At 43.0% G+C, this 19,726-nt stretch overlaps 1 protein-coding gene across 1 annotated transcript in view; it reads right to left on the bottom strand.

Annotated features, from left to right (window-relative positions):
- Positions 1-19,726, bottom strand: part of LZTR1 (leucine zipper like post translational regulator 1) — a 52,797-nt gene that overhangs the window by 8,826 nt on the left and 24,245 nt on the right. The window contains exons 13-19 of the mRNA XM_084853699.1: positions 17,024-17,207; positions 14,598-14,767; positions 14,048-14,204; positions 11,182-11,308; positions 8,437-8,586; positions 3,282-3,387; positions 1,815-1,895 (exon numbers count right to left, since the gene is read on the bottom strand). Coding sequence (XP_084709825.1) covers positions 1,815-1,895; positions 3,282-3,387; positions 8,437-8,586; positions 11,182-11,308; positions 14,048-14,204; positions 14,598-14,767; positions 17,024-17,207 — 975 coding nt within the window. The remainder of the gene's footprint in view (positions 1-1,814; positions 1,896-3,281; positions 3,388-8,436; positions 8,587-11,181; positions 11,309-14,047; positions 14,205-14,597; positions 14,768-17,023; positions 17,208-19,726) is intronic.

Genomic DNA, 19,726 nt, shown 5'->3' with positions numbered 1-19,726 from the left:
TGCAGGGATGATCACTGAAATTTCCCATTCATCTCTCCTGGCTCTAGACAACTAAGCAAAGTGTTGATTTTGAAATTTTTTTTATGAGATTCTTCAAACGTCAAGAGAAAAAAACAAGATTTAAAATTATGGCTTTTAACAGATAGAATTTAAAAATATTAACACTTAATTTCATAACACTATAAAATGTAGATGACTGAAAGACAATGGGCCAGGATCCAAAAGGCTAGAGTAAAAATGGGAATCACAGTGTATCTCAGCCATAGGACAAGGCTGGATTCCTCCTAGTTTTGTAACTTAGTGTCAAGGGCTCCTTGAAGGCCTCTCTCAGTCTAATCCAGTAGCCAAGTCCAGACACAGACAAAGGGATTATTTTCAAAGCTTTATTCCTCTTTTACAACTTAACAACTCTACTGTTAGCAACTAGATATGAGCAGCAGAGTACATAAGAGAGCTTCGGCTATTGGGCGGTATAGAAATGAAATAAATAAATAAATAAATAAATATGCCCTAAGTTGGAACAGTTGGTCCCCGTTTGAAAGGGCATCACTGGCAGACCCTGAACTTAAGGGCTAGGGAGAGTCCCTCCCCTTTTCCCTTGGATCCTCTGGGCACAACCGTTGTTTGCGCGCCAATCGGGCACTACGCCTCCTTTCCGTGCCCTCCATTTGGCGCCGCTCTCTGCGTCGGCGACACGCGTCCATCAAGTCTGCTTCCCGCGCTCTGTCACTCCCAGGACTGCTATCTAAGCTAGGAATGCCGGTGGGAGGAATCTCTGTCAGCTGTTGGCCCTGGGAAAGAGGAGCGCGCTCCTCTCCCAGGAGCGACTCCTCTTCCTCAGAATCAGAACTACTCTGGGACTCTATGGGCTCAGTGTCCACTCTGACACTTAGATGACAGATACACACATCCAAGAAAACTATCTTCTGATAATTTCTTAAAGTGGACTAGATATGTTTATCCATTCATTTTTACATTTAAAATGTAAATCAGGTTTGGGGTTGGAGGAACAGTTTCTTGGTGACATTACAAATATCAGCTAATCATGCACAACTGCTTCTGCTGCAGCCTTGAAGAACCATGCCAACCACCCCACAGAATTCAACCCTGGAAAAGAATGTTTGGATTCAACACAGCAAGGGCTCTTTAATCAGTCCTACTGCTGTTAAATGCTATATCTTTCTTCACCCTTATTAGGCTAACAAAATGAGTTATGGAATTTGTTATCTTTTCCTTTGAACAGGCAGTCCTCCTATGCCATATCATAATGCCCTATGTTTCAAAAGCAGCTTGCTATGCAGTGTATGTGCAGGGGAAACAGATGGGTGGCAGGGCTGCTGTGTGTGAAAACACATGACTAAAGCCTCCTTGGATGCTCAGAACTAGTTTCATAGTTCTTTGGGCCTTCGCCAACAATATAAAAGTATTTGACTTCATGAAAATACTACAAAAATTGCAGGAAACCCATTCCCTTTGAACAAAATCTGGGAGTTCTATTTACACTTATTGCCGAAAAGGACATTATATGCTAAATGACTGATACTACACACAGAAACAAGGTAGAAGCAGCAGTTAAAAAAGTTAACAAATAAGCTAAGGGCACTGGAGATACTGTTCAAAAGATCATCACAGACTTATATAAAGTGTGTCATTAACTACATATTTTGTCAATATTAAAGGCAGATTATAAAAACATAGCACACAGTCCAAAGGGAGGAACAAGAATGAAATGGAGGACTACCTTAAGCTGTTTTCAACCATGGCAGTGAAAGGGGACAGCAGATGCCCAGAACCCCAGAAAACATCCAACCAACCTTGGTGAACTGGTGAACAATGATATGCAGGCAGTGTCTCTTCATGTCCAGAGCCTGGGTCTTGTCAGCTGCCTCTAAAATCTGAAACAATGCATTAATGTTTCTACATTTTTACTGTGTAAACATACTTTGTTTTAAAAATTAAATTGATATCCTGCCATTCTGCAAAACAAATCATGTTCAAGGTGGCTATATATTTTATATGCTTAAATATATGAGAACAGGCTTTGTAGAAGATTCTTCTTGGGTTTGAGGCAGCAAACTGCATGGAACTAGGTACTGATTGTGCACTGTCTTTGGGGGTGGTTCCTAGTTTCATGACATTACATCAGGTCTAGAGTGTTGGGGAAGTGTATGAAGGATCATGCCCTTTTATAGGGCCACTTCACACTATGGGAACATATAGATGCAATCCCAAGCCCTTTTTTTTTTTTTTTACAAGAAATAGCTGGCATGTGCCTCAAGCTCATATGCTCCCTTCTCCCCTTTGCCTCTCCCTCTTCCCCTTGTCTGCTGAAATTAGAAGGCTCCACTATGGATTGCTGTTTCACTCAAACCCGGCAAACCATGATTTGAGGTGATCTTCACCTCCTTGTCCTCCAAGCATTGTGTTTTTCATTAGATGGGCTTTGGGGGTGGGGGGAAGGAGTCTGGAAGAGGCTCAGGCTAGCATCCTGGCTTCTCTGGTCTCCTGCCCTCCTCACCCACAGAAATACCCCCTTATCCCCCTCTCCAAGGTCAATTTTCCAACCTTGGAGGACAGCTGATGCAGTTCTTTCCATGCTGGCTGCGAGGAGGCTGGGGAGGGGGATCGTATCTCCAACTCCAACACTCCCTTCCAAGGCTGGAGGGAGGAATCTCCACTATCCTATGGTCCCTCGGACAATGTCTAGGGGCCAGAGGATTGCTCTCTGAGAGAACAGACTTTCTTTTCTCTTTCTTTCTTTCTTTCTTTCTTTCTTTCTTTCTTTCTTTCTCTTTCCTTCCTTCCTTCCTTCCTTCCTTCCTTCTTATCCCACCTTTTTTCCTCCTTAAGGAACCCAAGGTGGCATACATTAGCTTCCTCCTCTCCATTTTATCCTCACAACAACAACCCTGTGAGGTAGGCTGGGCTGAGAGTCTGTGACTGGCCGAAAGTCACCCAGTGAGCTTCCATGGCCAAGCGAGGACTAGAACCTAGATCTCCCGGCTCCCAGTCCAGCACTCTAGCCACTACACCACACTGGCTTTATCATACTACTCGATTTAGAATGAGTCAGGTATACTAAATGATATCACAAGAATTTAAGCACAGTTTTCTATATGAAGGAATGTATTTAACTCTCTCTAGGCTGTGGCCATAATGTTTATCTGAGAATGGGAACTGATCTTATAAACCTTCCAGGCCAACATTTATGGGCCTTTTGATTATTTCCCTTAGAAAAAAAGTATGTTGGGGACTAATTACAATGAGATGATAACAATTACCTGGAGCACATTTTCCACAGTAACATTCATTTCCAGGTTTTGCTTACAGTAAGCTTGGAGTCGGTTATTGTAGAATCCATAATAATAAGGAGCAGCAAAGAGGTAGCTAAAAAAAAGCTAGTTAAAGAGAATTCATGTTTCAAGTTGTAAGGAACAAAGGTACCATAAAGCTAAATGAAATGGCAATAAGGATAAACAGAGATTTGACCTCTGCCTGCGTTCTCTCTAATGTGTTATTGTTATAATTACAGCTGGCTGACTTCTTGAAAATTGTCTTTGGCTCAGGGCCATGCATAGCGTTGCCACTTCAGCCATGCTATATACGCAGCAGCTGTTACCAGATTTTCTGTGAACTCAAACATTCTTGAAAGAGACAGTGTAAGTAAAACAAAAACCCAGACCTGGTGCCCTTGAAGAGGATAAGTTCTTAGGGTGAACTATAGACAATACTGGATCCTGAATAGAGTATTTGTCTGTCTGCCTGGGGAGCTTTTGCCAGAATTGAGCTAAGGAACACCAGTGGGCTGGATCCAGACTGGCCTCTCTACAAATAAAAGGGCTTCTTCTGTTTGCAGAGGAACCTGGGATTTAGTGGAGGCTTTCCACTGGAGGAAGGAGGAGCAGTGATTTTCACCAATATTCCCCTGCAACCCCCACCGTCACCTCCCACACTGTTCTGGAGGTCTCCCAGCCCTTTGGATTTTCAGGGGGTACAAGAGACTGCAGCAGGCCAGAGGAATCAGCTAAAGTTGCTTCCCCACCCACTTCTTCCAGGGCGAGCCGAATTCCACTGAATGCATCTGTCTCAGAAGCTGTACAAAAAGGCAGGAAAAGGTGCCTTAGTAAAATCATCCTACGTGCAAGGGTTAACGACCAAAGCAGCCATCCTATGAGCCTCTAGTCTTAACTGCGTTGGGAACAAGTTGAGAGGAAGAAGAAGAACTCATGAGCTTTTCGGTTAAAGCTCACAAAATGTGATTTCTATTAAGTAATGGGCAGAGCAATCCGTGTATCCAAGGAGTGCTATGAACATCCTATGCTCTGCTGGCAGATGACTGGCAGAGCAGGAGGAGCGATGGAGATGATCTTCACCTCTCCATCCTCTTTCAGCTGGTTTTCCACCTCTCCATCCTCTTTCAGCTGGTTTTCAGCTGGTTTTCCACACTTTTGGCCACATCTAATGGAGTCACGGGTACATGGATGAGGATGAGAGCTGGGAGGCTTTAGGATCCTGTGGCTTCTTGGTGCCTCCCCTCCCCACCCACGTCCCCCTCATCTGCATCCTCACTGCTGCAGTGCTTTCTGTGGTAGCTGCGAGGGATGGGGAACTATCAACCATTCAGATTTCCTCTCCTGAGGTCGTAGGAGTGCCTATGGCCTTGGGAAGGAAAATCTGCAATAAATAAATTAAAACACCATAGGATTAGTCTCTTAATTTATTGTTTCTGCTTGGATACACAGAGATAGCCTTTCTCTGCAACTCGCCTTCAAGATTAAAGCCATACCCTGCATATACAATATATTCATCACCAAATAATTATTGGCTCGCCTAAATATGATTTTGTATGCTTTTACTTGAGAAAAATTAACTCAAATACTATAACTGTGTTAAGTACATTTTCACACCTTATAAAAGGAAGTATCAGATCTAGCAAAGGAGATCGTTACCTTGTCATGGTGCTGGAGCACCTCAATGACGTCATGAGCTAAACTGTGAAGGGACACCCAAGACGGGAAGGTCATGGTAGAGAGGTCAGACTAAATACGATCCCTGGGGAAGGTAACGGCAACCCACCCCAGTATTCTTGCCATGAAAACTAAATGGATCAGTACAACCAGAGATATGTCGGTATACCATCGGAAGATGGGACTCTCAGGTCGGAAGATGGTCAAAATGCTACTGGGGAGGAACAGAGGATAAGTTCAACTAGCCCCAGATGTGATGATGCAGCTAGCTCAAAGCCGAAAGGATGGCTAGTGGCCGATGGTGCTGGTGGTGAATGACGAATCCAATGTTCTAAAGATCAACACACCATAGGAACCTGGAATGTAAGATCTATGAGCCAGGGCAAATTGGATGTGGTTATTGGGGAGATGTCAAGATTAAATATAGACATCTTTGGTGTCAGTGAACTGAAATGGACTGGAATGGGCCACTTCATATCAGATGACCACCAGATCTACTACTGTGGACAAGAGGACCACAGAAGAAATGGAGTAGCCTTCATAATTAATAATAAAGTGGCTAAAGCAGTGCTTGGATACAATCCAAAAAACAATAGAATGATCTCAATTCGAATTTAGGGTAAGCCATTTAACATCACAGTGATCCAAATATATGCCCCCACCACAGATGCTGAAGAAGCAGAAGTAGTTCAGTTCTATGAGGATCTGCAGCACCTACTGGATAATACGCCAAAAAGAGATGTTATTTTCATTACAGGAGACTGGAATGCTAAGGTGGGTAGTCAAACGACACCTGGAATTACAGGCAAGCATGGCCTGGGAGAACAAAATGAAGCAGGACATAGGCTGATAGAATTTTGTCATGACAACTCACTGTGCATAACAAACACTCTCTTCCAACAACCTAAAAGACGACTTTATACGTGGACTTCACCAGATGGTCGACACCGAAATCAGATTGACTACATCCTTTGTAGCCAAAGGTGGTGGACATCTATACAGTCGGTAAAAACAAGACCTGGAGCTGACTGTAGTTCAGATCATGAACTTCTTATTGCACAATTTAGAATCAGACTAAAGAGAATAGGGAAGACCCACAGATCAGTTAGAAATGAGCTCACAAATATTCCTCATGAATATGCAGTGGAGGTGAAGAATAGATTTAAGGGACTAGATTTAGTAGATATGGTCCCGGAAGAACGATGGGCAGAAATTCGCAACATTGTTCAGGAGGCGGCAACAAAAAACGTCCCAAAGAAAAAGAAAACCAAGAAGGCAAGATGGCTGTCTGCTGAGACACTGCAAGTAGCCCAAGAAAGAAGGAAAGCAAAAGGCAACAGAGATAGGGGGAGATATGCCCAATTAAATGCAAAATTCCAGAGGTTAGCCAGAAGAGATAAGGAATTATTTTTAAACAAGCAATGCGTGGGAGTGGAAGAAGATAATAGAATAGGAAGGACAAGAGACCTCTTCCAGAAAATTAGAAATATCGGAGGTAAATTCCAGGCAAAAATGGGTATGATCAAAAACAAAGATGGCAAGGACCTAACAGAAGCAGAAGAGATCAAGAAAAGGTGGCAAGAATATACGGAAGATCTGTATAGGAAGGATAATAATATCGGAGAGATAGATTTGACGGTGTTAGTGAATTAGAGCCAGGCATCCTGAACAGTGAAGTTGAATGGGCCTTAAGAAGCATTGCTAATAACAAGGCAGCAGGAGATGACGGTATCCCAGCTGAACTGTTTAAAATCTTGCAAGATGATGCTGTCAAGGTGATGCATGCCATATGCCAGCAAATTTGGAAAACACAAGAATGGCCACCAGATTGGAAAAAATCAACTTATATCCCCATACCAAAAAAGGGAAACACTAAAGAATGTTCAAGCTATCAAACAGTGGAACTTCTTTCACATGCCAGTAAGGTAATGCTCAAGATCTTGCAAGGTAGACTCCAGCAATTCATGGAACGAGAATTCAGTGTGGTGTAGTGGCTAGAGTGTTGGACTGGGAGCCAGGAGATCTGGGTTCTAGTCCCCACTCAGCCATGGAAGCTCACTGGGTGACTTTGGGCCAGTCACAGACTCTCAGCCCAACCTACCTCACAGGGTTGTTGTGAGGATAAAATGGAGAGGAGGAGGATAATGTAAGCCGCCTTGGGTTCCTTGCAAGAGGAAAAAAAGGTGGAATATAAATGCAATAAATAATAATAATAATAATAATAATAATAATAATAATAGCCAGATGTACAAGCTGGGTTTAGAAAAGGCAGAGGAACTAGAGACCAAATTGCCAATATCCGCTGGATAATGGAGAAAGCCAGGGAGTTTCAGTAAAACATCTATTTCTGTTTTATTGACTATTCCAAAGCCTTTGACTGTGTGGATCATAACAAACTGTGGCAAGTTCTTGGTGGTATAGGGATACCAAATCATCTTGTCTGCCTCCTGAGGAATCTGTATTACGACCAAGTGGCAACAGTAAGAACAGACCATGGAACAATGGACTGGTTTAAGATTGGGAAAGGGGTACGGCAGGGTTGTATACTCTCACCCTACCTATTCAACCTGTACGCAGAACACATCATGCGACGTGCTGGGCTTGATGAAGCCAAGGCTGGAGTTAAAATCGCTGGAAGAAACATTAACCATCTCAGATATGCAGATGATACCACTTTGATGGCTGAAAGCGAGGAGGAGTTGAGGAACCTCATGATGAAGGTGAAAGAAGAAAGTGCAAAAGCTGGGTTGCAGTTAAACCTCAAAAAACCAAGATTATGTCAACCAGCTTGATTGATAACTGGCAAACAGAGGGAGAAAACGTGGAGGCAGTGACAGACTTTGTCTTTCTAGGCGCAAAGATTACTGCAGACGCTGACTGCAGCCAGGAAATCTGAAGACATTTACTTCTTGGGAGGACAGCAATGACAAATCTTGATAAAATAGGGAAGAGCAGAGACATCACACTGACAACAAAGGTCCGCATAGTTCAAGCAATGGTATTCCCCATAGTAACCTATGCCTGCGAGGGCTGGACCATAAGGAAGGCTGAGCGAAGGAAGATAGATGCTTTCGAACTGTGGTGTTGGAGGAAAATTCTGAGAGTGCCTTGGACTGCAAGAAGATCAAACCAGTCCATACTCCAGGAAATTAAGCCAGACTTCTCACTTGAGGGAATGATATTAAAGGCAAACTGAAGTACTTTGGCCACATAATGAGAAGACAGGATACCTTGGAGAAGATGCTGATGCTAGGGAAAGTGGAAAGCAAAAGGAAGAGGGGCTGACCAAGGGCAAGATGGATGGATGATTTTCTGGAGGTGACGGACTTGACCCTGGGGGAGCTGGGGGTGGCGACAGCCAACAGGAAGCTCTGGCGTGGGCTGATCCATGAAGTCACGAAGAGTCAGAAGCGACTGAACGAATAAACAACAACATCAGATCTAACGTATCAAATCAGATAAAGGATACAGGGAATCTTCAGGAGGCATGTTCACTTCACCATAATAAATATATCGTAGCATAGACTCAAATGCTTGCTTGCTTGGAACCATCTCACCAATTGAAATATTAACTTGCCCATCTTCTGGCATAAAAGAACGAAACATGGCTTCAAAGTAACTGCGGGGAAAATGCAAACATGGAAATGCAAGAAAAGACAGGGTCAGCCATAATAATCAACTAGGGGTGGTGGTCTGCACCTGTCTAGTTTTCATAAAATTGCCTCACAGATTGGTTGTCCAGCAAGTAAAAGGTGGACAGTGGAGGGCCGGCGGTGGATTTCTAAATGCCTTTTTAACAAAGTTTCTCAAAATGCAGCATTTTAGCAAGCATTTTCCGAACGAATTTAACATATGCAACTATCAACCAACACTTCTAAATTTACTTCTTATCAAACTGATTTTATTATACTTTCCTTAGGATGCAATGTTACTTTTGTATTTCCCATTTCACACAACCCAATAGTTTCACTATCCCCTCTATCAAAAAAGTTGCATCAAAAGATGGTAGTTAAAGTATGGTAACATTAATTATGGCACCTTGTAGGGATCTCCAACTGTACTGAGTCAGAGAGCACATTTGGAATGTTGAGAGTGTGTCATGGGTCCTCACAAAATGGCTACTATCGTGGGTTTGGCTGGTCAGAAAAATACTCGGTTTGCAGAAGGCAAAATGAAAAGTAACTTCCCCAAAGAACTAACGAACAAGACAGAGGTGGGGTCTGAGCTCCAAAACACAAAACCACTCTTTTGAAGCCACATTTTTCTGCTCCAACACTAATCCCACAGAAAGCAAATGGTCAGGGATGTGGGGCCCAGACGTATTCTTGGAAATAAAGGTGGTGCTGGAGACTGACACTTCACTTTGCAGCATGCCAGCCTCCCCCCCCCCCACCCCCAATTGTATAATTAAATATACCTTTAAAAAATAAATGTCTAGAGAATGGAAGGATGAATATGTCAAGAGAAGGGAAGGGAGCCTGGCAGAACCAAGAACTGCTGCCCACTGGAACCCCATTGGAGACCCCAGTTTTAAAGACTATGGTAAAATATTACCTTTCTCAGGGACTGTTTGACACTACTCTCCATGCCCCAATGCATGGTGAGGTCAGGAGCTGTTTTGGGGCTCGGGGACTTCTTCCTAACCCCCTCACTGCATATAAAAGCAAAGTGCGGGAATCATGGCTATTTTGACATGGGGTAATATCCAATTAGCTAATGTTGTTGCACTAGTGTAAACCAACACTTGCACGAAGTAACTTGTGCTTGCTAAGGCAATGGGAAAAAGTGGCAATGAGATAATAATTTCTTAGTTTTGTACCTTTGGCTTATCAGCTTTTCAAATATGGTTAATTCTTGACTTACAATTCCATCTCTTATATGTCTGGACAAAAAACTTTTAAAGTGAAGATACTGAAACCACAAAGACCTCCTTATTCCCATTTTACTTATTAGATTAGCCAAAGATATTAATTTTCCAACCTTTATCACAGCAACAAATGTCATAATTTTATACCTCAACCAGTCTGATGCATCACCAGCTAGTTGGAATTTATTATAATATAAAAAGACTGCAGCAAAGAGATTTTACAAGACAACATCCTCCTATATTTATCCCAGATTTGCAAGACAGTTAATATAGTAGAATAGGGTTTCAGGAAATCATGAATTTCCTTAATATTCTTCTGGTATGCCCAAAGTAAGTACTGCAGGGAAAGCAGGCAATTCATCTGTATCGTCCAACCACTGGGTTGCACTTATCTTGAAGATGCATAATAATAAAATATATTTGGACACTTCAATGTGATGTGGCTGCGAAACAGGCAAATGCTGTTTGGGGCTGCATTAAGAGAAGTATAGATTCCAAATCATGTGAAGTACTAGTTCCCCTCTACTCAGCACTGGTTAGGCCTCATCTGGAGTACTGTGTCCACTTCCGGGCACCGCACTTTAAGAAGGATGCAGACAAACTGGAGAGGGTTCAGAGGAGGGCAACGAAGATGATCAGGGGATTGGAAACAAAGCCCTGTGAGGAGAGACTGAAAGAACTGGGCATGTTTAGCCTTGAGAAGACTGAAGGGAGATAGGGTAGCGCTCTTCAAGTACTTGAAAGGTTGTCATAGAGAGGAAGGCCAGGATCTCTTCTCGGATCATCCCAGAGTGCAGGACACGGAATAATGGGCTCAAGTTACAGGAAGCCAGGTTCCAGCTGAACATCAGGAAAAACTTCCTGACTGTTAGAGCAATACGACAATGGAACCAATTACCTAAAAAGGTAATGGGCTCTCCCACAGTGGAGGCATTCAAGACAAGGCTGGACAGCCATCTGTCAGGGATGCTTTGACTTGGATTCCTGCATTGAGTAGGGGGTTGGACTTGATAGTCTTATAGGCCCCTCCCAACCCTACTCTTCTATTATTCTACGATATCAATGTAAAAATTATGAATTTTGTCCATTAATAGTTACCTTGGCTTTGTGGTGGTGGCAGGGGTGCAGCCCCTGCAGGGTTCCATGGGGTTAAAATTGGCCCCTGGAGCCACCAAATTTGTCAACCCCTGACATACAATAATAGGAATAGGGAGAGCAGGAAGAAGCCATGCAAGCCTGAGGCTCACTTTTGATCTCACCATGCAAGGAAATGAAAGGAGGAAGTAATGTCCCAACAGCCACGAGTGTAATTCTGTATCAGTGAATGACTGATATGAGCAGGCATACCTGGAGCGAGCTGCAAGGATAGCTTTATGAGCTGGTCTTGGGTGTCCATCTAAGAGCAGAATGATATCACAGAATTCTAGACCAGCACCTTCCAGATAGGCTTTCATATCTTGAATCAATGAGGTTCCTGAAGAACATAAGAAGAGTTATGCTGGATCAGACCAAGGATCCATCTAGTCCAGCATTCTGTTCACACAGTAGCCAACCAGCTGTTGATAGGAAACCCACAAGCAGGTCATGAGTGCAACAGCACCCTCCCGCCCATGTTCCCCAGCAAATGGTGTACACAGGCTTACTACCTCTGATACTGGCGGTAACATAGAGCCATCAGGACTGGTAGCCATTGATATCCTTCTCCTCCAGGAATTTGTCTAACCCCCTTTTAAAGCCATCCAAATAGATGGCCATTGCTACGTCTTGTGGTAGCAAATTCAAAAGTTTAACTATGGGCTGTGTGAAGAAGTATTTCCTTTTATCTGTCCTGAATAGGACAGATAGGACCTCTCGATCATCCCAGAGTGCAGGACACGGAACAATGGGCTCAAGTTACAGGAAGCCAGATTCCGGCTGAACATCAGGAAAAACTTCCTGACTGTTAGAGCAATACGACAATGGAACCAATTACCTAAAAAGGTAATGGGCTCTCCCACGGTGGAGGCATTCAAGACGAGGCTGGACAGCCATCTGTCAGGGATGCTCTGACCTGGATTCCTGCATTGAGCAGGGGGTTGGACTCGATGGCCTTGTAGGCCCCTTCCAACCCTACTATTCTATGATTCTATGAATGTTCCACCAATCAGCTTCATGGGATGACCCCAAGTTCAAGTATTATGAGAGAGGGAGAAAAACGTCTCCCTATCCACATTCTCCACACCATGCATAATTTTGTACACCTCTATCATGTCTCCCCTTACTTGCCTTTTTTCCAAGCTAAACAATCCTAGCTGTTTTAACCTTCCCTCACAGGGAAGTTGCTCCAGCCCCTTGATCATTTTAGTTGCCCTTTTCTGCACTTTTTCCAGCTCTACAATATCTTTTTTTTAGGTGCAGTGACCAGAACTGTAGACAGTATTCCAAGTGTGGTCGCACCATAGATTTGTAGATCTTATTTGTGTAAGTTTGTCTTTTTACAGCAGCTGCACGATGGGTGGACATTTTCATCAAGCTGTCCACCACAACCCCAAGATCCTTGGTTGGTCACTGCTAGCTCAGATCCCATCAGGTTATACTTGAAGTTGGGATTTTTTGCCCCAACATGCATCAATTTACACTTGCTTACAATGAACCACATTTGCCATTTAGATGCCCATTCTCCCAGTTTGGAGAGATCCTTTTGAAGCTCCTCACAATCCCTTTTTGTTTTAACCACCCTAAATAGTGGTTATATCGGCAAACTTGGCCACTTCGCTGCTCACTCCTAATTCCAGATCAAGCTTCTTTACCATCAGAAACTCCTTGCCTTCCAGCTCTTCAGATTGAACAGAGCTGGTTAAAAGCTCTCTGTTCGAATTTAAAATCTTTGGGAGAAATCTTTGAGAAATGTTTAAGAATTAATTTACACTATATTTTACATAAAGGTGCTGATATTTTAGTGAAAGTATATTTTATAATAAAAATGAAAACTGGATTAAAAGATTTTTCCCTTACTAAATCTTGTTAGTACAAAACCAGAATTGAACTCACCTAAACTGTTCTAGGTGTATTCCTTGCTGAAATGTATTAATCAGGTAGAGATGGTTAATTGGCATCCTAAGGCTTCCTAAATACTGGAGCTATCAATTGATAATGTAAAGCAAAGCAAAAATCATAACAAATATGGATCATATATAGTTCACATGAAACTAAATCACAGGTAGTAATATCTGGGGAAGAAGTTAAGATTTTTGACAGGTAAAATATTAGGTTACACATTCCTTAAGGTAGCCTTTGGTAATCCTTGTGGTTATGCGGGGGTTGTTTAACCCTCACATAACCCCCAATGGCTGGGTTTGGATGACACGACGCAGCCCCATTGGGGGCTGTATATTCAAAATGGCACCCACCACATGCCACAGCTTATGGTGGGTTAAATAACTCAGGTGAGCCCAGCATGTTGTGCAAACCAGGCCACTCTCTCCAACAGTTTGGCCAAGGATTATCCCCTACAAACCGCAGTGGGTTTAAGTTTAAAGAGGACACCTTACCAGCATTAAACAATGAGAAGCGATGGGACTGAGTATGCATGTGGTACTACTGGCATACAGTGATGGGTATTTCAGCCCATAATTTGTGTAATAGCTATACCAGCCTTCCCCAACTTGGTGCCCGCTACGTGTCTTGGACTAGGTGTCTTGGACTAGGTGTCTTGGTTTATGGGAGGTGTAGTCCAACATATCTGGAGGGCACCAGGTTGGGGAAAGCTGATCTATACTATCATTCAATCCACCTACTACAGACAGGGACAGGGGGCTAAGCTGAATCTATGTGCTTCCATGGTCCTCTAGAAGAATATAAGCCCTTACTTGTTAGGCCTTGTTAGGCCATCAGCTATCAGATTAGCCAACTGTCAGCTTTCCTTTCTCCTCCACCCCACAAAAATCTGTGTCATTAGGCTTATGAGTTTAGATACATTTTATTACAAAATATAACGTTTTTCTGGATGTTACTCTATATTTCTCTCTAGACTCTCATAACAGTTAAAGCAGCCATGCAGGCAAACTAAATGAGAGCAACAACTGGAGGTATTCATGTTCAGAATTTGGATCCTTATCTACATTCATGTAAATGTTCCATGCAATCACGAGAGCATTTTGCCCTTAAAGGGGGCGTAAAATAATGTTAATAAATACATAAATAAATATTTGATTTAGAATGGAAGATACATTACCAATATCAAGAGGCTGATCGGAATGTGTTCGAAGTGGAGGTTGCTGCTTTCTTCGTACTATTTCTACTATCAAAGATGAAGAAAGGTGCTCAAATTCCTTCATCATTATTACCTGATTAAAGTGTGATTCTTTTACCACAAAATTCAGGCAGTGTTCCTAAAAGAAATACAAATTGCTTGTCATATGAAGAAGCATGACCACTTATTAAAAAAACAAAATTCTTTGGTATATTTCTTTTCAAAACTCCCCTTGAAGAATTTATGACCATGCTGGCACGTATCCAGCTGAATCAAGGTATACATTTGTAAAGATAGGATAGCTCTATTTGCTCTGAATGGCTGCAAGAGATAACCCTGGTAGTTTCATTCAGCAAAAGGGATCACATCTGAAAATTGCTGGCATGGAGTCAGAATTTTCAGTGATATTTAAGAAGAAATTTATTGTATGTATAGCAATTGAGCACCTAGGGGGAAAAAAATGAATTAATTTAGTTTTACCTGGACTAATGTTTTTAATGAATTTTTATTCACAGTATTGCATAAAACCTACCTTTAGCTGATCTAGCTGAAGCTTGTTTGCATTTTCACACACAACAAGCACATTCTGTAGATCTACTGATGCCTCAATGTACTGGACGCAGAGCTGTTCTAATCGTGTCAGTTTGAAGTTAAGGGCCAATTTGTACACATCCATGATTAGGAGAACGTCTTGCACATGCCCTGTATAATACAAAAATCAGTTAATTCCACATACTACAAAGAGAGTGGCAAGTCTTACTGCAGCCAGGGAAGGAAGTTAAGGTAACTCATCCTGATATAAAGATTGCACTAGTGGAGTTCTACTGTCCCAGAATTGAAGTGGCATTGAAGCACTTGAGTCCCTTTACATAAAGTAATACAATACGGAGCAATGACATATTGTACTAAAAACTACATTGATGGGAAAAGGAAAAATTCATAATGGGAACCAAGGGTGGATCCCTTACAAAAGGAGATATTTGTTAGCATTCCTGAGTTTCTGTGTGGGAGAGACAGGTCCTAAGCCTCTTGCTGAATTCCCTGGGATTGACCACAGTGGTTGGGTTACAGCAGGGGTGGGCAAACAGATTGCAGTGGGAGGCCAGATTGCCCCCTCCCAGCCCTCTGCAGGCTGAATGATGTCAGGGGGCAGGGTCACATCCCCTACTAGCATATGGTTCCCAGTAGCTGCATCCAGAGGATGATCCTCCCAGTGTGCCTGCCGGGAACCAGCTTCACTGCATGCAGATCTTCTCCCATCAGAGAAGACCTGCTTGAAGCAAAGTTGCTTCCCTGACCCATGTTTTTTCCCAGGAAGGAGAGGATGCAGGGTAGGTGAAGCATTTGGTCCTTGGCACATTCACTGGGAATCAGGTCTGCTGCATCATGGGTCTTCTCCCCGATGGGAGAAGGCCTGCCCCATGCCTTCTCCCATTGGATGAAGGGCAGGCGAAAGCCACTATTCCCCCAAACCCTCCATTGAGAGAGTGAGTGATGCACAGGGGAATCCCCTTGTTATTTCCAATCTGTGATTGGTGATAACAAAGTGATTCCTCTCCATACCAAGCCCCCAGTAGCCTCCAGGCCAGGGGCGCAGGGCCCACAAAGGGAACCTAAGCCTCTGTATAGGCTGGATGGGCAACTCTGTGGGCCAGAGGTTACCTTCCCCAGGACTACAGGTTAAGAACCAATATTGGAAGCTGCCTAGCCCAGTATTGTATATTTGGACTGGCAGCACTTCTCTAGGGTCACAGGCAGAGGTCTCTCCCAACACTTGCTACCTGAACCTTTTCAATGGTGATTCTGGGGAATGAATCTGGAACTTTCTGCATGCAAAGCATGTGCTCTACCACCAAGCTATGGTCCCTCCCTCGCTGAACACTCTTATAGTTCCACAGCCTTTTAACGGTATGCACCTCACATCATTTTGTTCTGCAAGGATGGCTATTTGCATGGAGAAGTAAACAGGGAGGTTGTAAAACTGGCTGTTTTGGTCAAGCCTTTGGCAGAACTGGTCTTTTTTTCTCTCTTCATCCTATGAGTGTTTAACCTAATAGTTTTATTGTTGTTGCTTATTTTACTTTATTTTATGTAACTTAGAGTTGTGTTTTTGATGTCATTTTTACTGTTATAACTCTGAGCTGCAAGAAAAAGCAGGATAAAGTATTTTAAATAAATAAATGAAACAAACAACAATAGCACCCTAAGCAGAGGGCACTGCCAGGCTAGTCCTCTTCTGGAATGTTGTTTCCCTCCCCATTTCTTTCTCTTGCTTCTTATTGGTCCACAGGAATTTCCTCTCCCACCCAGGGCAAGGGCACAAAGTCCTTTGTATACCTCAGTTCCAGGCAGCAGAAGCAATGCTGAACAACGCGACAATGTATTAACATGGAGAAAATGTATTAACAATGGAATGCTGCTAGGAAAGAGCAGTGCTGCCAATCTTAGAAGCAGCAATTCTCCTCTGTCCACTCTGTCCAAATTTTCAAACAAATTTAATTGCTGGCAATTTGCTGAGTGCTCATAGCAGTCACAGTCTGCTGGCTGGAGTGCCTGCCTCGCTGCTTTTGGTGGAATCCCTGTATACTTGCTACAAGATTAGGGCAGGACACCTCTAGTGGGCAGCTACCACAGGTGAATGCTAAGTATTCCTGCTGCAGTATCTATTTTTCTTAATGGTTCAAGGATGTTGGGGGTGGGGGAATGAACTATTGCCCAAAATACTGCTGTGTTACTCAGAGCACAGACATGAACTGATTGGAATTTGTATTTGACTTTGGAGTTTTAGGTCAGACCTGAGTATAGTTGCCTTTGACCATTTTGTGTTGACAGAAAAAAAAAAGATGAACAACATGCTTATAGATCATAAGTAGTTATTAACTGAATGAAGAAGCCCAGAAACAGGCCAACATAGAAAAAATACATTGTTCCTCCTGGGAAGCAGCTCTGCTATCCTACCTTTGCGTGGGTATTTGATTTTGTCCGTGTAAAGGAACTGCATGAGCACCTCAAAGGGCTGAGCTTCTGCTTCTCGAATGGTCACCTCCAGCAGTGGCTGCAGACGGCACACCTTGATATTGTTGCTTGCTGTCTCTTTTTGGGGTGTCCCTTGTCCTTCCTCATTAATCTCTTGCTTAGATTTCTAATAGGATGAGGAGAAAAGTAAATTCTACACAGTCCAGGTAATGTTACATATAACAGCTTCTAAAATCCATTTATCCATGTACCCAGGCATGTCCATACAATAGGCAAATCAATTTTTTTTGAATAACGTTGTTACTAAAAAATCGGAACATGCTACTTTTAAACCAAGGAAAGAAGGTTGATGTTCGCACTTACTCCAGGTTTACTAAATCCAGCCATAGCATATAACTTTTGATTTATAAAAAAAATCAGAAGCCTTATGTAGGCACTTAGAAATCATCTGTCACCTCTGAACTACTTCAATAGAAGCAGCCATGCCATGTGAAACAAACTACAAAATCTGGAAATTATGAGATTAACCAAGGAACCAATCTTTCAAAAATATTTCCACATCGCTGATAATGATGTGCTGGTATTAACTTTTAAAATCCAAAATGGCTTGGGTCCAGGCTACCTAAAGGATTATTTCCTCCCATATATAGCTGCCCAGATGCTTAGATCATCTTCAGATGCCCTTCTCCGGGTGTTCCTACTAAATGAGGTGAGATGGGTGGCTACTTTTGTTGTTCAGTCGTTCAGTCGTGTCCGACTCTTCGTGACCCCATGGACCATAGCACGCCAGGCCTTCCTGTCCTGCGCTCTCTCCCGGAGTGTGCTCAAGTTCATATTCATTGCATCGGTGATACTATCTAGCCATCTCATCCTCTGCCATTCCCTTCTCCTTTTGCCTTCAGTCTTTCCCAGCATCAGGGTCTTTTCCAGGGAGTTTTCTCTTCGCATTAGGTGGCCAAAATATTTGAGCTTCAGCTTCAGTATCTGTCCTTCCAATGAGCAGTCAGGGTTGATTTCCTTTAGGATTGACTGATTTGACCTTCTTGCAGTCCAGGGGACTCGTAAGAGTCTTCTCCAGCACCACAGTTCGAAAGCATCAATTCTTCGGCACTCAGCCTTCCTTATAGTCCAGCTCTCACAGCCATACATTGCTACTGGGAAAACCATAGCTTTGATTAGACGGACCTTTGTCGGTAAGGTGATGTCTCTGCTTCTTACTATGCTGTCTAGGTTTGCCATAGCTTTCCTCCCAAGGAGCAAGCGTCTTTTAATTTCATGGCTACAGTCACTGTCTGCGGTGATCTTGGAGCCCAAGAAAGTAAAATCTGTCACTGCTTCCATTTCTTCCCCTTCTATATGCCAGGAAGTGATGGGGCCAGATGCCATGATCTTAGTTTTTTTAATGTTGAGTTTCAAACCAGCTTTTGCACTCTCCTCTTTCACCCTCAACAAGAGGCTCTTGAGATCCTCTTCACTTTCTGCCATTAGGGTGATATCGTCTGCTTATCGGAGGTTGTTGATAATTCTCCCAGCAATCTTAATTCCAACCTGTGATTCATCCAACCCGGCGTTTCTCATGATGTACTCTTCATATAAGTTAAATAGGCAGGGTGACAATATACAGCCTTGTCATACTCCTTTCCCAATTTTGAACCACTTGGTTGTTCTATGTCTGGTTCTTACTGTTGCTTCTTGACCCTCGTACAGGTTTCTCAGGAGACAGGTAAGGTGGTCTGGTACTCCCATCACTTTAAGAATTTGCCACAGTTTGTTGTGATCCACACAATCAAAGGCTTTAGCGTAGTCAATGAGGCAGAAATAGACATTTTTCTGGAATTCTCTTGCTTTCTCCATGATGCAGCGAATGTTGGCGATTTGATCTCTAGTTCCTCTGCCTCTTCGAAACCCAGCTTGTACTTCCGGTAGTTCTCGGTTCACATACTGCTGAAGCCTAGCTTGTAGGATTTTGAGCATCACCTTGCTGGCATGTGAAATGAGCACAATTGTATGGTAGTTTGAACACTCTTTGGCGTTGCCCTTCTTTGGAATTGGAATGTAAACTGACCTTTTCCAGTCTTGCGGCCATTGTTGAGTGTTCCAAATTTGTTGGCATATTGAATGCAGCACTTTAACAGCATCATCTTTTAGGATCTTAAAAAGCTCAGCTGGAATACTGTCATCTCCGCTAGCTTTGTTGTTAGTAATGCTTGCTAAGGCCCACTTGACTTCACTCTCGAGGATGTCCGGCTCAAGTTCAGTGACTGCACTATCATGGCTATCAGGGACATACAGATCTTTCCTGTAGAGCTCTTCTGTGTATTCTTTCCACCTCTTCTTAATCTCATCTGCTTCTGTTAGGTCCCTGCCTTCTTTGTCCTTTATCATGCCCATCTTTGCACAAAACGTTCCCTTGAGATCTCCAATTTCCTTGAAGAGATCTCTAGTCTTTCCCATTCTGTTGTTTTCCTTGATTTCTTTGCATTGTTCATTTAAGAAGGCCTTCTTGTCTCCCTGGCAATTCTCTGGAACTCTGCATTCAGTTGGATATACCTTCCCCTTTCTCCCTTGCTTTTCGCTTTCCTTCTTTCCTCAGCTACTTGTCAAGCCTCATCAGACAGCCACTTGGCTTTCTTGCATTTCTTTTTCTTTGGGATGGATTGAGTTGCTGCCTCCTGAACAGTGTTA

The sequence above is a fragment of the Heloderma suspectum genome, chromosome 4, assembly GCF_057233095.1.
Source record: "Heloderma suspectum isolate Gila_16-S chromosome 4, 16-S_ref, whole genome shotgun sequence".
Classification (NCBI taxonomy): domain Eukaryota; kingdom Metazoa; phylum Chordata; class Lepidosauria; order Squamata; family Helodermatidae; genus Heloderma; species Heloderma suspectum.
This window is presented reverse-complemented; position numbering and strand designations above follow the sequence as displayed.